The sequence below is a fragment of the Chiloscyllium plagiosum genome, chromosome 16, assembly GCF_004010195.1.
Source record: "Chiloscyllium plagiosum isolate BGI_BamShark_2017 chromosome 16, ASM401019v2, whole genome shotgun sequence".
Classification (NCBI taxonomy): domain Eukaryota; kingdom Metazoa; phylum Chordata; class Chondrichthyes; order Orectolobiformes; family Hemiscylliidae; genus Chiloscyllium; species Chiloscyllium plagiosum.
The window spans coordinates 9,648,012-9,661,614 of record NC_057725.1 but is presented as its reverse complement, the minus strand read 5'-3'; the positions used below and the strand labels follow the sequence as shown (position 1 = coordinate 9,661,614).

Sequence of the window (13,603 nt, the reverse complement as noted above, 5' to 3'; positions counted from 1 at the left end):
CGTATGGAGTCAGCTATTACGAGGGGGCATAGCTTTAAATTAAGGGGGTGTAGATATAGGACTGAAGTTAGGGGTAGGTTCTTCACTCAGCGAGTCGTAAGTTCATGGAATGCCCTGCCAGTAGCAGTGGTGGACTCTCCCTCTTTATGGGCATTTAAGCGGGCATTGGATAGGTATATGGAGGATAGTGGGTTAGTATAGGTTAGGTGGGCTTGGATCGGCGCAACATCGAGGGCCAAAGGGTCTGTACTGCGCTGTATTCTTCTATGTTCTATGTTCTATGATTTGGAATTAAAGTTTGGAAAAACTCCTCACATGAGGTTTGCTCGAGGCTAATTGTAAGATAGATTCAGAAAGATTAAGTTGGAAATGGATAGAATGCAAAAGGGGCAATTAATTGGCAAAGGCTGAAAAAGAATTAAAACGTATGGTGTTGTGATTTCCAGGACAGCAAATCTGGCAGTAATATTTAAAATTTGGCTAATTGCCACAACACGCCATGATGCATTGTGGGTGCCAGCCAACTCCAATCACTCACTGAGGTATACCCTGAAATGGACATCAACTCACAATCAGATATCAGAACGATTGGCTCATGATCACATCACTCAGGCTAACCATGGGTTTTAACAGCTCCCCCAATTTAATGATCAATTCAAGCAGGCATTTCCAAATGAAACTTCATCAGGGCTGCTGCGTATCCTGGAAAATCTGTTCTCAATTTTGCAATGCATTCCTCCAAAGGGAGTTAACAATGCAATAAAAAATCCTGTAAGATTGTAACATTATCATTGAGAGGTATAGATAGAGTGGATAGCAAGAAGCTTTTTCCCCAGAGTGGGGAACTCAATTACCAGGAGTCACGAGTTCAAAGTGAGAGGGGAGAAGTTTAAGGGAGAAATGTGTGGAAAGTTCTTTACGCAGAGGGTGGTGGGTGCCTGGAATGTGTTGCCAGCGGAGATGGTAGAGTTATTTAAGATGTATCTAGATAGATACATGAATGGGCAGGGAGCAGATGGATACAGATCCTTAGAAAATAGGCGATAGGTTTAGATAGAGGATCTGGACTGGCGCAGGCTTAGGGGGCTGTAGGGCCTGTTTCCACACTGTCAGGAATCTAATCTAACAAATGTCAATCAAATGCCTTCAATATATTCAAAATCCCAGACTCCAAAGCTCTCTGCAGAAGAGAATTCCAAAGACTAACGTCTTCTGAGAAAATAAATTAATCCCCATCCGTCTTAAATGGGACTTAATCTGCACTCCCTGGTTTGAGATTCTGCCATGAGTAGAAGCATCCCCTCAGTATCTCTCCCATCAAGTTCACTCAGAATCTTAGAGGTTTCTGTAAGGTCACCCTTCACTCTTTTCAACTCCAGTCAGTATATGCCCAAACTACTCAATGTTTCCTCTTAAGATACACCTTTCTCCAATGGATCAGCCAAGAGAATGGTCTCTGGACTGCTTTCAGTGGAAGTACACAGTCCTATATAAGGAGGCCAAATGTTTACACAGTGCTCTGGTACAGTCTCCGAATATCCTACCATGTTACAGCAAACGTATTACTTGATTACTCCATTCATCTTGCAATAAAGGCTGCTATTTCATTTGCCTTGCTAATATACTTGCTGAACATGCATGTCAGCATTTTCTGATTCAGGCAGAAGGACACTAGATCCTTCTGCAATGAAATATTCTGCAATGTCTTTCCACTTAAATCACATTCTGCTCAGTCCACCCTGCCACAGTGGACAACCTCATACTTTTTCCACATTATACTTCATGTGTTAATTTGTTACTCATTAACTTCATACATCTATATCCCTTTGTAGTCACCTTGATCCTCTTCAATTTATTTTCCTACTTATCTTTGTAGAATCAGCAAATTTGGCAACAATATAGCCTGCCCTTTCATCCAAGTCATCCATAGAGATTGTGAATAGTTAAAGCACAGCTCTGATTCCTTTGGCACTCACCAGTTAGTTTTTGTCAACCTGAAACAACCCAAGTATCACTACTTTCCCAAAACATCACCCTTAAGATCATAAGCTCTTATTTTGAGCAGTAATCTTTCATGTGGTACCTTATCAAATACTTTTTTGAAATTTACAACATGCCTTGGTTCCTTTTCACCATCCTGCTTGTTACATCCCCATAGAGCTCAAAACATTTGACAGGTTTAAGCTTCAGGGATGGCATAGTGGCTCAGTGGTTAGCACTGCTGCCTCACAGCATCAGGGTCCCAAGTTTGATTCCAGCCTTGGGCAAGTGTCTGTGTGGAGTTTGCACATTCTCCCCATGTCAACATGGGTTTCTTCCAGATGCTCTGGTTTCCTCACTCAGCACAAAGATGTGCAAATTAGGGGGATTGCCCATGCTAAATTACCCATAGTCTTCAGGGATGTGTAGGTTAGGTGCACTAGCCATGGGGAATACAGAGTCATAGAGATGTACAGCATGGAAACAGACCCTTCGGTCCAACCCTTCCATGCCGACCAGATATCCCAACCCAATCCAGTCCCACTGGCCAGCACCCGGCCCATATCCCTCTAAACCCTTCCTATTCATATACACATCCAAATGCCTCTTAAATGTTGCAATTGTACCAGTCTCCACCACTTCCTCTGGCAGCTCATTCCATACACGTACCACCCTCTGCGTGAAAAAGTTGTCCCTTAGGTCTCTTTTATATCTTTCCCCTCTCACCCTAAACCTACACCCTCTAGTCCTGGACTCCCCAACTCCAGGCAAAATATTTGGAGATGCCAGTGTTAGACTGGGGTGTACAATGTTAAAAGTCACACAACACCAGGTTATAGTCCAACAGGTTTAATTGGAAACACACTAGCTCTCCCACCTCAAGGAAAAGACTTTGCCTATTTATCCTATCCATGCCCCTCATAATTTTGTAAACCTCTATAAGGTCACCCCTCAGCCTCTGACGCTCCAGGGAAAACTACCCCAGCCTATTCAGCTTCTCCCTTGTAAATCTTTTCTGAACCCTTTCAAGTTTCACAACATACTTCCTATAGGAAGGAGACCAGAATTGCACGCAATATTCAAACAGTGGCCTAACCAATGTCCTGTACAGCCGCAACATGACCTCCCAACTCCTGTACTCAATACTCTGACCAATAAAAGCAAGCATACCAAACGCCTCCTTCACTATCCTATCTACCTGCGACACCACTTTCAAGGAGCTATAAACCTGCACTCCAAAGTCTCGTTGTTCTGCAACACTCCCAAAGTCCTTACCATTAAGTGTTTAAGTCCTGCTAAGATTTGCTTTCCCAAAATGTAGCACCTCGCATTTATCTGAATTAAACTCCATCTGCCACTTCTCAGACCATTGGCCCATCTGGTCGAGATCCTTATAATCTGAGGTAACCCTCTTCGCTGTCCACAACACCTCCAAATTTTGTGTCATCTGCAAACTTACTAACTGTACCTCTTATGCTCGCATCCAAATCATTTACGTAAATGACAAAAAGTAGAGGACCCAGCACCGATCCTTGTGGTACTCCACTGGTCCAGGCCTCCAGTCTGAAAAATAACCCTCCACCACCACCCTCTGTCTTCTACTTTTGAGCCCGTTCTGTACCCAATGCCTGGTTCTCCCTGTATTCCATGAGATCTAACCTTGCTAATCAGTCTCAAATGGGGAACCTTGTTGAACGCCTTACTGACATCCATATAGATCACATCTACCACTCTGCCATCATCAATCCTCTTTGTTACTTCTTCAAAAAACTTAATTAAGTTTGAGGGACATGATTTCCCACGCAAAAAGCCGTAGTTTTAGTTAAACAGAGTAGGGGGTTGGGTCTTAGTGGGATGCTCTTCGGAGGGGTTGGTGTGGACTTGTTGGGCCGAATGGCCTGTTTCCACACTGTGGGGATTCTATCTAACCAGCACAGACAGAAGTTGACATTTGGATAGTTATCCAGATCACATCTGACCAATGTGATGGGAAGTTTTACATCTCACTCATTTGGAAGACATTACAGTCAGTCTCTTATTGAAATAAAAATTCCAGTTGATTTCATTAACCATTTCTAATATTGGCAACTGGTGTAAGAACATTCTTTATTGTTTATACATGAAAGCAAAGGGTTAATGTCAGATCTTCAGAAAAGGAGCAAGATTTTTCAGATAACTGACTGCGGTCTTGAAATTTATTTGGAAAACACTGAATTTAAAAAAGCCATGCAATAATTTGGATAACTGTAAAGTCATATTAGAAATCACATGGGAAATACTGTTATACATTGAGAGCCCTCAGAAATGCTTTGTGCTTCACAAGTTTATATACGGTTAAATGTGCCTTTCATACCTTTTTTAAACTTGGTTTTTTTGACACACAGAGTTACTACTTTCATACATCATGGAAGATACTTGGATTTATTTCAAATGTGTCACACGTGGGAAAGATATTACTCTACATTAAGTGTAAAATGTGTATTAAGTTGTGAAAATAGAATAATTCATACAAACAAGTAAAAATGATTATAGCAAAGTGGCTCCTTTACAATACCATATTTTTGACCAGCACTTGAAATCAATTGCCCTAATTGTGATTAACAATTTAATATATTTTATTCCACTTAACAATATATGCACCAGTTTGCATTCTGATGTAATTTCCTGGCAAGTCTCTTGAGCTTGGGATACTTTATTTGGTGGAAAACCTTGCAATTTTACCCAATGAAATACTGGAACCTTCCAAAAAAGTGCTTTCAAAATCCACATCTTTGCCATTCCTCTGACTGCACCAGAACTGAGCTGTATGATTTGTGCTTCTGGTCCTTTCACAAGACTGGCAAGCTAGCAATCGAGACGGATTCAGGAAAATACAACAGAACAATCTAAAGAAACATTTTTATGACAACCAAATTCTCAAAAGCTGACTTTCTAGTTGGGGAAACCATCACAGAAAGCGGGGGAAGAAATTCAAGCCTCTACCGAATCTGATAGTGTGGCAATGCTGCAAACATCAAAATACAGAATCTAGGAGCAGGAACAGGCCACCCAGCCTTTCCAGTCAGCTGCAATATGATCATGACCAACCATCTGACTCCAGTACCCTGTTCCCACTTTCTCCACTTGTCCGTTTATTCCTTTGCTTTAAGAACTATATCTAATTCCTTGTGAAACCATTCAATATTCTGTCCTCAACTGCCTTCTGTGGCAGACAATACTACAGGCTCATCATTCTCTGGGTGAAGAAAATTTTCCTCATTTCAGTCTTAAATGACCTAGCCTGTATCATTACACCCTGAGGAGAAAGTGAGGTCTGCAGATGCTGGAGATCAAAGTTGAAACTTTCTTGCTGGAACAGCACAGCAGGTCAGGCAGCATCCAGGGAACAGGAGATTCGACGTTTCGGGCACAGGCCCTTCTCTCATTCCTGAAGAAGGGCCTGTGCCCGAAACGTCGAATCTCCTGTTCCCTGGATGCTGCCTGACCTGCTGTGCTGTTCCAGCAAGAAAGTTTCAACTCATTACACCCTGACCCCTGGTTCTGGAACTACATGAGTAGCCTCCATATCTGCAACAATTATAATGGAGAAGTCTGAACACTAAATGAACTAACTTGGACACATCAATGGTGCATTCTAATTAAACAAGGGGTCTCCTTATGTCCAAAAAAATCTATTTTATGCTCATGATGAAGCTGTCACATAGTTAACGTGGAATGAAATGATTTTTGCAAATGGCAAAAATCAATAAATGAGCCAAATGTCTGCAGTCTCAACCTCCTTGAAAATCTGGCACTGGAAAATTCTGCACTAAGGCTTGCTGCTCAAAGAAATACTTCTCTGTTATATAACACATTGAGTAATGCGTTGTACTCAAGACCAGTTTTGCAGGTAAATCTGCTCAATGCCTCAGCAGAAGTTGCAGAGCAGCAAGCGAATATCTCATGAAAACCTAATGTTCCAAACTGAATTTCTCTGAAATAAGTAGGAAACACTCCACCTAAAATAATGCTCTTAAATCGTAGCAGATTTAATTGGAAAGAGTCTAAGTTGCATGGCCCGATAAATGCAACAACAGCAATATATACAGATCAAGTTATTCCAGTGCTTTGTGAATACAGAAAAGTCTAAAGACACTGATGCTACTTTACAGGGAAATATTGTTAGCCACACACAGAAAAAAAGTGTTCTGAGTGTCACTGCATCAAAAGCAGACTGACAAGACTGAGTGTTGCAGATTGGCAGTTCAGCTCTAAGGCATCAGAGAACATATCAATTTCCAGTTCAGTTACAGTAGAGAAGCCAAGCTGTCATATCCCTGACAGGAGATCCCACTATTTCAATCCAAAAAAAATGCTCTAATGATTGCTTCTTTTAATCAGCAGCCTATCTGATGCTTTTATTTTAAAACTATCTTTAACAGTTGAAATGGAATTATAATTTTTTTCACAAAGCTCAAAGCGAGGATTTATCCGTAACAGCCACAGCACTGTATTACTTTCCCAGAGGAGGAGGGTTTTGTTCACAAAGCACTACTCATTCTGGAATCTGTAACAGTGAGCATAATTTTCAGTGCATCCACATCAACAGATGAAAAATTAGGGTTAGAGTATAACTTGATGAAAAGGCATCCACTGCGCATAAATATCTCACCAGATCTCAGAGTGTTGCTGTAATCTATTTTATCTATGTGGCACAGAGCCTGATCGATCTTTGTAAGGTATGCACTTGTGGCCTGTACATCAGTACTAATGTCACTTAAAATGTGACTGTCACTCAGGTCCGTTAACATATCACTGAGTCATATTTATTTTTAGTTCTACAATTTGCGCTCCGCCACACAGCAATTTCACAGATTGACCCTAGTTCTGAATTTACAACTATCAGCTGGAAACTTTATGTGATGGTATTAACAAATACTGCACAGCACCCACCAACCTGCTCATCACTTTGTTCTTCCAATCAGTGTAATAACATTTTTTCCTGGAAGAATAGGAAAAAAAATACTAAGGACTGGAAGATTTGGAAAGACAAAGTAGCATTCCTCACTGCCTTTTTCAAGCAACAGAAATAAGATGGCAATAGCTATGAGAATGTTATGATTGCATCAACCACATATACATGCTCAACCATATACACATGCATCAGTTGCAAATAAATATTGTTTGTTATTATTTAACAGTAAAGGAGGTCATTGTGAAACATGCTCAAAAATTTAGCTATCGACTCGTTATTATACTTTATCCTGAATAAATTCTGACCAGCTATCAAGGATATGGACATATATTGTACATTTTACGTTTTGCAACAACTGTCTGCCTATCACAGAAGGTATTGTTTACTGGAGCAGATAAACAATTCTCATGTTAACTGTGATTTTAAAACCTTGCGTCAGGCAAATGATATGTCATGCGATTCACTATAGTTCATGCTCTTATAAGAGAGAGAGAGAGAGAGAGAGATGACAGGTTTGTAGGTTTAACTTGAGGGTGAAGAGGAAGGGGGCAAGCTTGAGTATTCATGGTGACATTAGTCAGTGCAGGAATTGATGTCACTCTGCAACATAAACTGGCTTTCCAGCTAATTGAGCTAACTGGAACTTTAAACATTGTGCATCATCCCTTCCTAGACATTTCTCTATCTTCCTACTCCACAGTTACACAATAACTGATTCAACAGAGACTAAAACAAACAGTAATACAAGTACCATACCTAAAAGGCATGTGGATGTTCATTCTTTCTGCGTATTTACAAATCGTTTCCCAAGGAGCGTGGAGTTTCACAAACATTATGTCGCTATTTGTGAGGGATTGCTGAGATTGCAGACAGAAAAATAAATAAATAAGAATTAAATTGCTATCAAAAAGAATTTAATCGATACATATCTGTGTCACTTTCAGGCAAATTTCTGATCACATATGAATGAAGGATTAGTGTTACTTTCACAAATATCAAGTCTGGTAAAATGACTATTTTATCTCAACCAATCAAAAATATTACTTCACAGTTAAAGACCCATTAAATTTCTGTTACATGACTAAATCTTCAAAATTTCGAGAGACAGAACAACCAACAAATTGTGAGCAATCACATAAATTATATTGCTTCTAAACACATTGTTCTATGAATTGGAATTGCAAGGATCAGAGATTGAGTGTTATTTTTTAATATTTATAAAGTAACAAAAAAACTCTGCCACCATTTTAATTTTTCTGTAACCATTTCGAATCTGTGCCTGTGTTAAGTCTGTAATTGTGGATAGCAAATGGTCTTCACTAACGATAATAAACTTTTGAGTGAGTTAATTTATTCTCCTGTAGTTCACTGCTCAAAGGGGCTAGAATGGAGGATGGTGCTACCCAGAGTGACCAGGAGCCCACATGGAGATGCAAGCTGACCCCGCCCTGGCATCCTTCTCCTTCCACTTTTCACTGAGAGGTTGTGACCATCTTCAAGCCTCGAAATGGAGTCATGGTGGGAAAATGTCTGGGACTGCACTGAAGTAGCAGTAGCAGCAGCAGTAACAGAATGGGAATGGCACTGGGGCTACTAATCCAAAGGTGTGTTTTCATCTTCTGGAACCCAGGTTTGAATCTCGCTGTTGGAGTTTGAATTTAATTAGTTATTACAATCACCAATTTTTAGAAAAAGGATAGTGATCATAACTCTTTTGTTAATTATCATGAAGCACATCTGATTCATGAAGGCCTTTAAGGAAGGAAATCTATTTTACATGTGACTACTGTCCCACGGTAGTGTGCTTGACACTTAAGAGCCCTCTGATTTGATATAACATGCCACTTAGTTCAAGGACCAGTGGGAGAGGTGAGCAACAAATGCTAGATGATCCATAGGTTTGGCTAACTGGTTTTATCAATATTCTCAACAAACTGTCATCAGGTCTGGTACTGAGGGAAAATACCTCTTCTTCTGTAACACTGAAACGGAAATTCCTCCCCTGAGGAATACAAAGGAAGCAGAAAAGAACGCAAACAAGGAATTGGGGGATAAAAGGAGCCATGAAATGTCATAGGATTAAGGGCAATCCCAAGGCATTTTGCACATATATTAGGAGCAAGTGGGCAGCTAGGGAAAGAATGGATCCACTCAAAAGATAAAGGAGGGATTTTTTGAATGGAGCCAGAGAATCTGGGTGAGGTGTTTAATGATTGCCTCACATTGGTATTCACCCAGGAGAAAGACGTGAATGCTGGTAATACTGGGTCGGGACGTGTTGATATTCAGAACAAGGAGGTGTTGGAAGTCATGAAAAACATTAAGGTAGATAGGTCCCCAGGGCCTGATGGGTATATCTCAGGACAGTGAATGAGTCAAGGGAGGTAATTGCTGGTTGAAACTTTATTGCTGGAACAGCACAGCAGGTCAGGCAGCATCCAGGGAACAAGAGATTCGACGTTTCGGGCACAGGCCCTTCTTCTGTGCCCGAAACGTCGAATCTCCTGTTCCCTGGATGCTGCCTGACCTGCTGTGCTGTTCCAGCAATAAAGTTTCAACTTTGATCTCCAGCATCTGCAGACCTCACTTTCTCCAGGTAATTGCTGGTGCCTTGACAGAGATTTTTTGACGTTTTTAGCAACAAGTGAAGTCCCAGAACACTGGAGAATAACCAATGCTGTTACTTTGACTAAGAATGATAATCCAGGAAAAACCAGCCAGTAAGCGTTGCATCAGTGATAGGGAAAATATTGAAGAAAATTCTTAGGCACAGAATTTACTCGCAATTGGAAAAGAATGGACTTATTAGAGATAATCAGAATGGCTTTATGCAGCGAAGGTGCTCTCACAAATTTGATAGGTTTTTTTGAGGAAGTAATGAAGATGATTAATGAAGGTATGGCGGTGGATGTTGTCTACATGGGCTTTAATAAAGCATTTGATAAAGTCCCTTATGGTAGGTTGGTCCAGAACATTCAGTTACATGGGATCTGTGGTGAGTTGGGAAGTTGGATACAAAATTGACTTGGTTATAGAAGACAGAGGGTAGTTACAGAGGGATGTTTTTCTGACTGGAGGTCTGTGGCCAGTGTGTTCCACAAGGATTGGTACTGGAACTTCCGTTGTTTGTAATTTATAAAAATGATTTGGATGAAAATGTAAGTGGTCTGATTAGGTTTGTAAATGACATGAAAATTCATAGAGTTACAGATAAAGTTAGGAAGGTTGTCAAAGGATACAGCAGGCAGGATAAAGATTAGTTGGAAAGTGGGGCAGAGAAATGAGAACTGGTGTTTAATCTAGACAAGTGTGAGGTGATGCATTTTGGGAGGTCAAACGTAAGAGGGAAGTATACAGTACATAGCAGATCATTTAGGATCATTGCTGTACAGGAGGATCTTGGGGTGCAGTTCCATAGCTCATGATTATTATCCAATCTTCATTGCAATTCTCTGTTATTAGTTGATGTGTATTCCATCCCACAGTATAGTTACTGGCAGGGGACTATAAATAATTCCCATTAATGATTTTATTCCTTTGATATTCCTTACCTCCACCCAACTGATTCTTCATTTTGATCCCCTGACTAAAGGGGCAACATAGTGGCTCAGGGGTTAGCACTATTGTCTCACTACGTCAGGGACTTGGGTTCAATTCCAGTCTCGGGTGACTGGCTATGTGGAATTTGCACACTTTCCCCATGTCTGCGTGGGTTTGCTCCGGTTTCCTCCCACATCCAAAGATGTGCAGGTTAGGGTGGATTGGCCATGTTAAATTGCCACAGTGTTCAGGGATGTGTTGGCTAGGTGCATTATTCAGGGGAAATGTAGAGTAATAGGACACGAGGTTGGGTTTGGGTAGGTTACTCTTCAGAGGGTCAGATGTGGACTTGTTGGGCCAAAGGGCCTGTTTCCACATTGTAGTGATTCCACAAAAGATAATTTCTGATTACTGTACTGATCTCATCTTTTAGCAACAGAGCCTCCCCACCCCTTACCCTTGCACCCAGTCCTTCTGAAATTTTATATGTCCTAGTTGTGGTCACTTCCAACCATGTTTCTGCAATGAATATCACACCACGCCCATTGATTTGTCCAGGAGCGATTGAACGTCCATGTTATGAATGATCCCATGCATTCAGATAACAAGCCCTGTATCTTTTATCTTTCTTCCCTGTGGTCACCTCATTTGCTGGTGCACTTTTTATATTTGTATGTTCCGAAAAATAAAGTGTTCAGGGAACTCCCATGCATGAACTTGATGTCAAAGTTCCTCAAATTGCAGATGCTTCTTGGAGATCTGTACGTCATGGGTAGTACTGTTTTCCACCAGCTTCCACATGTTACAATTGCAACAAATCACCTCCCTTGTCATCTTTATTATGTGAGATTTCAAGTGTAGAAGCATCACTAAACTGCTGTCTGTACTTACACCAAATAGGTTAATCAGTTAAGCAATAATGTTAGTGACATGCTTGTATTGTTTCCAGTTTCAGTTTAAAATACAGTGTGCATTTTAAAGAGATAGAATATTTTTTTTTAAATCTCACTAAAGAATCATCTACCCATTCAACTAACTAAAGCCTTGAGAGTCATCAGCTTGTGGAAGCTGGAGAAAATGTGACAAAAAAAAACACATCTTTCCCCTCTGCACCAAATTCACAAGTTATCTTTCAGGCTCCCTCCCACTCTGCCCCTACCACATTGTATTCTCTCAATCTGTGCAATAGTTATTTACTGTTTAATTTAATAGAGGCTATTTAAGGTTAAATCTCGACCACCAACATTAATCTAGTCACAATACTTTGCAGCAGTGCATTAAGCAGCAGTGATGCAGTGGCTCTGTAGCTTAGAAAAAAACCATACATTGATTGCAAGATGTGTCATAACGTTAACGAGGAACCAACTGAAATTGCTTAAAGTAAGACTTGGTAAGAGTTGAAATAAAAACCTATGAAATCAGAACTGGATTCAAATGTTACACACAAATCATTTTGATTGACTTAATCATTGTAGATCTACAGTATATGTAAATATTTCTAAAGGGCATTTTCACCATTGGAATCAATCTCTTCAAATAATGATCACTGACTTTTACCATTTTTGCTATGCTGAGTACAATGTTAAGGCTTTTTGAGAAATGGATTGTACTAATGAAAACTTATTGTCTTAAAAATGAAAACAACAGAAATAATTATCACAAAGTAACCTGCTGTGTTAAGAAATAATTACAGATATTACAAGAGCTTCCCCATGAAACAAAGCTCAGCATTAATCACATCCCGTTCTTGTTTCATAATTAGTTACTACTAAAGGATTTGGATCCATACTTCATGAAGAAAAAATTATTCCATAGTTATCAGGTGAAAACAAACTGTGAAGTGTGTTTCCTTCATGTTATATTATTGCAATAAATCTGCATGATGCTCAAATCGACTCTTTTATTAAAAAAAGACAGAAGGTCGACCATAGTGTCATTGTCGTAACATAAAGGCAATGAATTGTGTTTTTGCCTGAAACCAAAATTTCATTGAGAGTTTTGTTAGGGCTAAAATCTCCTCACCGCAGAGACTGATCTACTTCAGAAGGAACTGCACCAAAACTATCGCCTGAAAATAATACTCATTCAATCAAACGAACGAAATAATAAATATATGTAGACCCCTTACTAAATGGACTATTGTTGTCAAATATTTTCAACATAATTGGAAGATAAATTACGCTATAAACAAATATCTTCAATTAACAAGCTTCTAAAATTGGTTAAATATGACATCTAGTTTTGTCCAAAATGACACAAGTACTTGCTGGGAATATTTTAATGTCTTTTATTGATTCAGTCATGGGATGTGTGCATCACTGGTTAGTCCCATATTCATTGTTCGTCCCTAATTGCCCAGAGAGTCAACCATATTTTTGTGGGAGTCACATGTAGACCAGACCAGGTAGGGACAGCAGGTTTCCTTCCCTAACAGACTTCAGTGAGGTGAGTAAACCGCAGTCTACATTTACTATTTGCCATTCAACTGACTTGTAGCTTATTCATCAAGGGATATGTTTTATTTAAATCATGGTCCTGGACCTCTATCCTATGATAAATAAACTACTTATTGATACATAACCATGAGTTTATTGTATAATTATTTTTCTTCAAACTTCTTCACTTCCCAACGAAGTGGATTTTGATTGCTGTTCTACCCAAATGTCCAAGTACGATGTGGGAATCCAGATAGAGCTTGCTGCCAAACTGTTTTCCCCACAGAGGCTAATCGCCAATCCTTTCCTTATCTATAGCTCATCCTTACTGCCAAGAACAGTGTGTGTGAATCCAAGACTGTGTGAGAGAGAGTGCTTGACAGAGAGAGACCACGAGAGAGACAGAGAGTGTGTGAGGGAGAGAGAACACGTGTGAGACAGAGAGACTGAACAAGATCTTGACAGAGAGAGATTGACTGCAAGAGAGAAAGAGATGCATAGCATGAAATAGTTAGAGTCTGACAGAGGAAGAGAATGTGAGAGAGAAAGAGAATGTGAGAGAGTGAGAGTGAGTGAGTGAGTCAGGGAGAGGCTACAAGAAAGAGAGAGCACATAAGAGAAGGATGCAAGAGAGAGAGAGAGAGAGAGAGAGGCAGTGAGTATGAGAGAGTGCAAGAAAGCAAACATGAGAGAG

The 13,603-nt window shown here is 40.0% G+C and overlaps 1 protein-coding gene across 1 annotated transcript in view; it reads right to left on the bottom strand.

The window, feature by feature from the left end:
* Positions 1 to 13,603, bottom strand: part of ano3 (anoctamin 3) — a 559,677-nt gene that overhangs the window by 185,531 nt on the left and 360,543 nt on the right. The window contains exons 7-8 of the mRNA XM_043705429.1: positions 7,691 to 7,791; positions 6,917 to 6,961 (exon numbers count right to left, since the gene is read on the bottom strand). Coding sequence (XP_043561364.1) covers positions 6,917 to 6,961; positions 7,691 to 7,791 — 146 coding nt within the window. The remainder of the gene's footprint in view (positions 1 to 6,916; positions 6,962 to 7,690; positions 7,792 to 13,603) is intronic.